A 9861-nucleotide genomic window follows, 5' to 3' on the forward strand; every position below is an offset into this window, starting at 1 on the left:
AGTAGGACATATGATTGTAGTTTGATGACCAAAGTTTTCTTTCTGATTGGAATGCCGTGGAGAAATTTGTCATTTTGATGAATGACTAAAATTCAGAGAAAAAAAAGATCTTTTAGCAACATAATGGGAGATGAAATTTGCATTGATTCAATAATTTAAGTATATAGTTTTAGGATATGTGTTTTGTAGAAGAAAAACCTGGCCTACTTTTCTTTTATACCTTCCAAAAACCTAATTACGCTTTCTAGTTTCTCACACATACATAGATAAACATATGCCCTGAGAGTCAAATGTATATTTTTTGCATTTTTATATGCATAGTGGATTGACACACTTGACATTCTTGATAGAAGAAAGGATCCAAGTTCTCTGCAATGCAATGCCTGATAGAAAAATGGTTGTAGAGACACCTCAAGACCCCAAGTCAAAGCACTATTCTCCTACCTAACGGATGTTTGAATCTATATTAAACCCCTTGACTCGAGTAAACCCAACATGCTTTCTAATAACTTAATACCAACTGGTTCATTACATTCTTATTATTTTTATACATGTCATGTTAAATTAAATAAAAAACACCCCTTGCATTATCGGACTCGGTCGTTCTACTTCTAGATTTCTCTGCGGAATATTATTATTAAATATGAACACGTTACCAGGTAAATGTTTTAGAAGCGGGTAATAAGCCAAAGCGTTAATGAACTAATGAAGTGATCACATGGTCACATGGATATGTTCGCCCAAACAAATCGAAATAGTCAAACACCGTACAGTGAGTCCACAACTTCATGTTAACAACACTTTTCGTGACTTTGGTGGATTAAGGTAAGGTGGCTTGGTGCCCAAGTTGCTCGGTTCCTTCTTCTGAATTTCTTGCAAAAGAAAGAGTCAAAAAGAAAGAAGTGGATAAGTTTAGTGATTAAAATTTGGCACCTAATCACACACATTATTATTAACAGTGGTAACATATAGATGTGATTTTGGTTTATAGTGGAGATCTTGATGGAGAAACTTTGGTTTTTTAAATTGATTTTGACTAAAGGATTCGGTGATATGAAAGCTACGGAAATGATTAAGAAGAAACGGACATGGGTGTCGAAAATGCAAAATGAACAGAAACGAATCTTGCCCTTAAGGCTCTCTTTCAACGAAAGTGAAAGATATGCGTATAATTATCTAAACTCAAACCATAAAAGCGCGCTTATGTGCTTTTTAACCAGGACCACCCAGTCACGTACTCTTGAATGCAGATGAAAACCCACATTGCAAGAGAGTTACTTCAGCACCCAAATTCAGCCAAACCCACACAACCAAAACAAAGAAACGTACCATAACTTTCCAAAGACCGAGTCAGAGTTCTTAGACCCAACCACTAAAAACTTAGACAAGCAGCATAACAAGGTTGACACGCTGCACATGCCCATCCATGTTGTCTCCTAGCATACCTATCTATCTATATTCTTTCATACTTCATCTCTCTTTTTCCAAAACAATAAACACCAAGTAATTTCCGACATTAGTTATGGTGGTTTCCGAGAACAAATCGAACCAAAATATATGTATACCAATAACATAATGTGGTCCAGGGCCACCACATTTTTTATACATAAACTGGGAATTTCATTAAGTTAATTAAACTAAACATGGCTACCATATCTTCATTACACCTCCTTAATAATAGTAATAATAAAGGAACTATGTGACAAATTACAGAGAGAGAAAGAGAAAAATTACTACATGCATATCCTCATATCCATTCATTCCCTTCCCAAATTTACACAAGATCATCATCAACATCATCGTCTTCGTCATCCTAGCTAGCTAGCTGGCTACCCGGCCCGATTGATTAACCCGCGAGAGGGGCAAAAAGGGGGAAAGCGAAAATTTTTCTGAGAATCTGAATTTTTTGGCTCACATCACTTTCCACGACTCCAGCGTGGGAAAGGAGGAGAAGGTGTCAAAATCTAAGCCTGCGGAACCGAAGGAGGCAGCATGAGAATCTAAGGCTGCGAGGGGCGGGGCGAAAGGGAGTTGTCCGGGCCCAGAAAGCCCTGTGGCAGGCCCGGATCCTACCGAGGTGGGGCCCACCACCTGCTGATGATGGTCCAACAGGAACGCCGAGGTGTCCAGTGTCGGCAGACAACCTGCGCCGCCGGAAAACCTCGCCAGGTTCCCCGCCGGACGCTGCGGCTCGGGTTTCAGAACCGAGGGCGCAATCGGCGCGGCAGCGCCGAATCTGACGCCGGTGACCTGCTGCACCATCTGGCGGAAGTTGGCCGGGTCCGCCGTGATGAAGGTGGTCTGGGAGCGCTTGGAGGCGCGGGACTTCCGCTTGGAGATCTTGCCGGTGGGCTGCGGGCCTCGGCGTCGGGGAGCAGAGTCGTGGTCGGAGCCGGAGAGGCTGGAGACGGTGGGAGTGGCGGTGGCGGTGGTGTTGGTGTCGGGATTGGTGGTAAAGGGAATAAAGTCGTTGTCTTCCGGAAAGACGGCGGCGGCGGAGAGAGACTTCTGAAGGGCCCTGGTGATGGAATCGGTGTCGCGGGTGAAGAACTCGGCCAGCAAGGAATCGGAGACGGATGGACGAAACATCATCCAGGGCTCAATGCTAGCGACGTTCTCAGATGATGCCATGAAAAAGGTGAAAAGGATAAAAAGGGAAAAGTAAGAGTGAAGAGTGGTTTTGTTTGGGTTGCAGAGAGAAAGAAGAAGAAGAGAAGAAGTGAGTGAAGAGAAGGAGGAAGTGAAATGGAGGAAGGGAATTGAATGATAAATAGGGCGGTGGAGGGTATTTTGGAGAACTGGTGTGGGAAAGCGCGTTGTTCGGGGGACGATGTCACACGCGTCACCTTGTCCGTACGCCACTGTGACCTAAGCTTATGCTCATACTATTGCTAAACTTAGCCACTCACTCCAACTTCACTCTAACCCAACCATAGTTTACTTCACTTTACTTCACTCCACTCCCCACATAACTTAACTTAACCCTCTTCTTTTCTTCCCTTCCCTTACTTTATCACTTCTACAATAATTCATAATTACAAAACATCTTATTTATATTATCTATCAACAATTATTAATGTTTTAATCAATTCTTTTATTAATGTTTTAATCAATTCTTTTATTAATGTTTTTCAGACTACTACTGCTAATAACTGCCTTCCTTCATTAATGAAATTATTACATATAAATTTTACGTTAGATATTAAAGCGTTTAAAGATTTTATTTACTATTTTAAATTGAAAAATAAAGTATTTAATGAAGTATATTAAACAGTTTTACCTGATAGCATGCATTGACGAGAGAAAGAGCCAATGAGATTGAGTGCATGAAGTGAAACTATGGTCAGTGGTTTTTCTTGTTTACAAATACTATGGTCAGTCTGAGTGCAGTGACAGAAATTGTTGGTTGTTTTTTTCTTTTTTGTGTTCTAAATTAGTGTAAGAGAAGAGTGAGAAATTTGAGGTAGAGTAACGCATTGTTTAAAGAAAAGAAGATAACGGAAAACGGAAAAGGGTGTTTGAGGTTGCATGTGGTGGTTGGCATGTACTGTTTGGGGAGGAGAGTGTTGAAACGTAACGGTTGACGGTCAAGCCGCGTCATTCCTTCGACGCGTAAACCCGCATTCCAATCCCTCTTTTTAATGTAAAAAAAGCCATCTCATCATTTACTCTCTTTTTAAACCCCACAAAACTTAAGTAACGTATATAATATCATTATCTAATTAAATTTGGAGTTTTGCATTTACAATTTATATTTTTTAAATTATATTATATGTTTTCAAAATAAAATTTTTAAGTTATTTAAATAACTTATATCTAATATATATATATATATATATATATATATATATATATATATATATATATATATATATATATATATATATATATTTATTATTCTTATAAGTTCGAATTGTAATTGTTTAACATATAATTTCTTTTATTTTAGTTTATATTTTTTTCACTGTTGCAATGTTGTTATTAGTTAATTCAAGAATGTCTTTGTTACTTGATCTTGTTAATCTTCGGTTAATATAAAGTTATTATATTACCCAATTAAATAATATGTAATAAGCAATAAATACTATAATGATGAGATCATGTATCATACCTTGCAAATAGTGTCTATTTATATTTTTTTATGAGTTTTTGTCTTTCATAGACCTAGGTTTCATAGGTATCTTAATTTAAATTTTTTTAAATAATAATTAGTTATTTTAATCCTCCATTAGTCCTTCCTAATGAATTTTATTGTCAATAAATATTTTACGGGTGTTAAAACCTTGGATATTGTTTCGGTTGAACTGGTCTGAGGGTCGGTCGTCTTTCCTTTCTCTGCTATTTTTTTTATCTTCAATTATCTCCGAGAACGCGATCCACTACTTATAAGGCTTGTGACAGTCACGTTCATTGATTAATCATAAGTGCAATATATTTTAGGTAATCAAACCCAATAATTGATCATTAATGTCGTATATTTGCAGAGCTTAAGTCAATCTGACCTATTAGTACCTATTTAATAACAATCAATTCCGATCGGTATACTTCATATAGTACATAAGTCCCCCAAATCTGAGCAAGCTCTTTATTAAAAGAAGTGCGTAGGGATTATTATGAGCTTTAAAAGAGGTCGCTCACGTTGTATTTAGGGAGTCTATCTTCGATGCTTTAAGTCTTCATTGCTCTATGTACCGAGCGGCAAACTCTCTCTTTAGATATGTTCCTTAGACTGAACAAAAAATGCTAAGAGTTCTCTTTGAAACTTTTTCCTCTGCAAGAGAATTTCACTCCAAAAAATATGCTTTTAAATAAAGTAAACGCTTCAATATTTATTTTTATAATGAAAAGGCGTTCGAACCTGACAAAGCTGAACTTGTTGAGTAGTTGACTGATAAAAGTTCTTTTTCGAACTTCCTGCGTTGAGCGGGGATTTCTGAAGCCATTTTTCTGACTTCCCCCCGAGCGCTCCTAATGCAGGAGTCATTTTTCTGACTTCCTGCGTTGAGTGGGGATTTCTAAAGCCATTTTTCTGACTTTTCCCGAGCAGTCATGAGGCAGGAGTCATTTTTCTGACTTCCTGCGTTGAGCGAGGATTTCTGAAGTCATTTTCTGACTTCCCCCGAGCGGCTTGAGGCAGGAGTCATTTTTCTGACTTTCTACATTGAGCGGGGATTTCTGAAGCCATTTTTCTGACTTCCCCCGAGCGGCTTGAGGCATAAGTCATTTTTCTGACTTCCTGCGTTGAGCGGGGATTTCTGAAGCTATTTTTTTTACTTCCCCCGAGCGGCTTGAGGCAAGAGTCATTTTTCTGACTTCATGCGTTAAGCGGGGATTTCTGAAGCCATTTTTCTGACTTCCCCTCGAGCGGTCCTAAGGCAGGAGTCATTTTTCTGACTTCCTACGTTGAGCAGGGATTTCTGAAGTCATTTTTCGGACTTCCCCCGAGCGACCATTATAACCTGACCAAGTTGACGTCTGAACCTTCCTGCACATAATATTTTATAATTTAAAATTAAGAGTCGTTAGAACCTGACAAGGTTGAACGCAGCTCTGAACCATCCTGTGCATAATATTTTATAATTTAAAATTAAGAGTCGGTAGAATCTAACAAGGTTGAACGCAACTCTGAACCATCCTGTGCATAATATTTTATAATTTAAAATTAAGAGTTAGTAGAACCTGACAAGGTTGAACGCAGCTCTGAAGCATCTTGTGCATAATATTTTATAATTTAAAATTAAGAGTGGTTAGAACCTGACAAGGTTGAACGCAACTCTGAACCATCCTGTGCATAATATTTTATAATTTAAAATTAAGAGTTGGTAGAACCTGACAAGGTTGAACGCAGCTCTGAAGCATCTTGTGCATAATATTTTATAATTTTTATAATTTAAAATTAAGAGTGGTTAGAACCTGACAAGGTTGAACGCAACTCTGAATCATCCTGTGCATAATATTTTATAATTTAAAATTAAGAGTTGGTAGAACCTGACAAAGTTGAACGCAGTTCTGAACCATGTAGTGCATAATATTTTATAATTTAAAATTAAGAGTGGATAGAACCTGACAAGGTTGAATGCAACTTTGAAACATCCTTTGCATAATATTTTGTAATTTAAAATTAAGAGTCGGTAGAACCTGATAAGGTTGAATGCATATCTGAATTTAAGAGTTGGTAGAACCTGACAACAAGGTTGAACGCAACTTTGTACCTTCCTGTGCAGGATATTTTATAATTTAAAATTAAGAGTCGGTAGAACCTGACAAGGTTGAATGCAACTCTGAACCATCTGTGGATAATATTTTATAATTTAAGACTTGGTAGAACCTAACAAGGTTGAACGCAACTCTGTACCTTCCTGTGCAGGATATTTTATAATTTAAAATTAAGAGTCGGTAGAACCTGACAAGGTTGAATGCAACTCTAAACCATCTGTGGATAATATTTTATAATTTAAGACTTGGTAGAACCTAACAAGGTTGAACGTAACTCTGTACCTTCCTGTGCAGGATATTTTATAATTTAAAATTAAGAGTCGGTAGAACCTGACAAGGTTGAATGCAACTCTGAACCATCTGTGGATAATATTTTATAATTTAAGACTTGGTAGAACCTAACAAGGTTGAACGCAACTTTGTACCTTCCTGTGTAGGATATTTTTACTCACAAAAATATGAGTTAAACAACTATATTATAATTTGTAAATTATAATGAAAACTGAAACCTATCAAGGTTGGACGTAGGGCTGAACGTTGCTGAAAGTTCTTAAAACAAAAGACATGCCTTTAGAAATTATTACAGAATTTTTTACTCTTGTTGCAAAACCTGGTGTTGATCCGAAGTAGCGATGTCGAGACCGAGCGCGCGTCTGGTTCTTCGTGGCTTCATGGGGATGCCGCTCGGCCTCACTGTGGGCGCCAAAATGTTTCGGTTGAATTGGTCCAAGGGTCGGTCGTCCTTTCTTGCTCTGCTCTCTTTTGATCTTCAATTCTGTCCGAGAACGCGATCCACTACAATGGGTTGTTGACCTGCAGAAGACACTCCGACGCTCAAGTCAGATATGTTTCATAAAGAGGTTTATATTTTTTTAGGATAGCAAAAGGTGATTGTACCTGGACATCAATTCTGTACTTATAAGGCTTGTGACAGCCACGTACATTAATTAACCATAAGTGTAATATATTTTAGGTAATCAAACCCAATAATTAATCATTAATGTCGTATATTTGTAAAGCTTAAGGCAATCTGACCTATTAGTACATGCTTAATGACAATCAATTACGATCGGTATACTTCATATAGTACAGATATATATAAAATTTTAGAAGAAATTGGGAGGTGGGAAAGTCCCTCTTAATTCCCGCTAAGATCTATTATTCATTTGTGTATGTGTAGGAGTTCAGATCACACCAGTTAAGTTACTATTAAATTTTGGTTTAATGTTTCGATAGGTCTCTATTTTCGTTCAGAATCTCAAACAGGTCTCCTTCTTTTTCGACGTCTCAATTGAGTCTTTATTTTTTGAAAATTGCATCAATTAGACTCTTACCGTTAAATTGGAGCTAACAGCCTTAATATATACTTGACGTGGCACAGTGGACTGTCTTTTAAACTAACGTGGCTGAATGATATGGATTTGGGTTATTTTAAAATTATTTGAAAGTTTAAATTATTTTAAAATTATTTTATTTTCTCTTTTCTATGCATCCATCTTCAGTTAATGAAAGTTTAAATTATTTGACTTTTTATTTTTTTTGAAATAAGTTCTTAATAAAAAATTTATTTGATTAGTGCTTAAGCAATTTTCGATTTCAACTTTACCTCAAGAACTCCACTCCAAGAATTGATTGTAAAGTACATAAACGGGCAACTGTAAACAAGACTTGTAATTAGGGCTTGGAAACGAAATAGATTGAAACTGGTGTTTGCAACTAAAAAAATTACTCATAGTTTCCCCTTGATTTGTCACCAGCTCGCGGCCAGATAAGCCTTCGGCGACATTCTCTTCACACGTTGCCTTCTTCGCAATGAGGCTTCTTCTTCCTGATCAAGCACGCGTGTCCTCTTTCTTCTTCTCCCAATATGCGAGCCATACCCTTCACCTGAAGCACTACCAGTTGAATCGCCTCTGGCAACCACACTAGCTTCCAACGGTTGCGTCCATTGTTGGGTCGAGCCCGTTGCCGGCGACACCATTCCATTTTTCTTCTACTAAGCCCCCAAATCGGGATCCACACGTAGCCTCCACCGAATACAACACCGCACTACTCGAGGCTTCAATCACGACCACACTAATCCTCCTCCATGTCACCGACATTTTTCCCCTTTATAGCACCACCGCCATTTCGGCGGCGATTCGAGGTGGCCACTGGCCATTGGCACTCTTATGTTTGTCTTCTGTGTGATTTTACTCTCTTATCATATTAACATGTTTTTTGGTGTTCTTTTTTTCAGAATAGGTTGATTTTTGTCAAATAAAATTGGATCTTTTTCAAATGGGCACGGATGAAAGCGACAGCTTGACACCAGGTTTATCTCCTATGCAAGAAAGTGGGAGCGTGGTTCGAGGTTCAGAGCAACGAAGGAGGTTGGGGGTTTGAGAAGTGAGGAGGGGTGCGGTGGGGTTGTTGTGAATAGGGATGGGTATTCTAGCATTGAAAAGCAATGTTTGGGGGTTGAAGGGGCTGTTAACGGTGAGGAAGGAAAATATGAACCGTAAATATGATCAATCATAGTAAAACCATTAATATTGAGTTGGAATTAATGAATGGGAAGAGAAGAACGGAATTAATGAATGGGGAGTATCTGTTTGTGTTTGTGAAAAATCATGGTGAAAAAGACAACGATGACTGATGCCCATGGAGAAATGGAAAATGGAATATGAAGTTGAGATGATGAAGATGAAGATTGGTTGTGTCTGATGTTGGAGGGGAGTTGGAACGGTGATGGTGAAGAGGAATTTTCGGAAAGAAAAATTGGAGATGGAAATCTAATAGAAGCTTTCCAGTTTTACGAGAGTTTTTTGTTGTTATTCATTTTAGAGATGAAATAACTATTTCTTTTTTCAGTTTCTGGTGAATTAGAGAAAAGGGAGAGAAACATAAGGGGCAGAGGATTTCGATTTATGGTGAATGAGAGAGAAGAGAGAGAAACATATGAGGGTAGAGAAGAAAATAAAAAGTCAAATAATTTAACCTTTCAAATAATTTTAAAATAACCCAAATCCACAACATTCAGCCACGTTAGTTAAAAAGACAGTCCATCATGTCACGTCAAGTATATATTAACGCTGTTAGGTCCAATTTAACGGTAAGGGTCTAATTGATGCAATTTTCACAAAATAAAGACCCAGTTGAGACGCCGAAAAAGAAGAGGACCTATTTGAGATTCTGAACGAAAATAGGGACTTACCGAAACGTTAAACCTTAAATTTTAGGTTAAAATAGTTAGTTACTTTCCATATTTATTCGAAAATATCAAATAGATCCCTATATTTTGGTTTGTTGAGTTTCTATTTTTTAAAATGTGATGCGATTTTATCCTTTTTGTATTGTACCAATGACATTAACTTATATGTCATGTATCAGTTCGTAGTTTCTTTTATTTTTTATAACTTTTTAATTTTTAACTTTTTAAAAAGAAAAATTGTCACATTTTTTTTGTGAAACAATATGATATGACAGTGACACCTTCATTATTACACAAAGTAACATGTGAAAATCTTAATTTAGTTTCTACATTTGTTGTTTCGATTTAATCCAGTCATAATTTATTTTACAATGGAGCAATTTCACTTGTCACTCAGATCAAATTTAATTTTTATATAAATGTTATATCGATAGTTTATTAAAATTAATATT

The 9861-nt window shown here is 37.1% G+C and overlaps 1 protein-coding gene across 1 annotated transcript; it reads right to left on the reverse strand.

Annotated features, from left to right (window-relative positions):
* Nucleotides 1-1545: 1545 nt before the first annotated feature.
* Nucleotides 1546-2750, reverse strand: LOC124835777 (calmodulin-binding protein 25-like). Its single transcript, XM_047310766.2, has one exon. It carries the CDS (start codon nucleotides 2629-2631, stop codon nucleotides 1912-1914), a length of 720 nt encoding a protein of 239 aa, XP_047166722.1. The 5' UTR covers nucleotides 2632-2750; the 3' UTR covers nucleotides 1546-1911.
* Between the last annotated feature and the right edge of the window lie 7111 nt (nucleotides 2751-9861).

This window comes from Vigna umbellata, chromosome 5 (assembly GCF_029865625.1).
Source record: "Vigna umbellata cultivar VRB3 chromosome 5, Vumbellata_1.0, whole genome shotgun sequence".
Lineage (NCBI taxonomy): Eukaryota > Viridiplantae > Streptophyta > Magnoliopsida > Fabales > Fabaceae > Vigna > Vigna umbellata.

Coding starts and splice junctions, on each gene's coding strand:
- LOC124835777 (XM_047310766.2), bottom strand. CDS start 2,631: ATGGCATCATCTGAGAACGTCGCTAGCATTGAGCCCTGGATGATGTTT.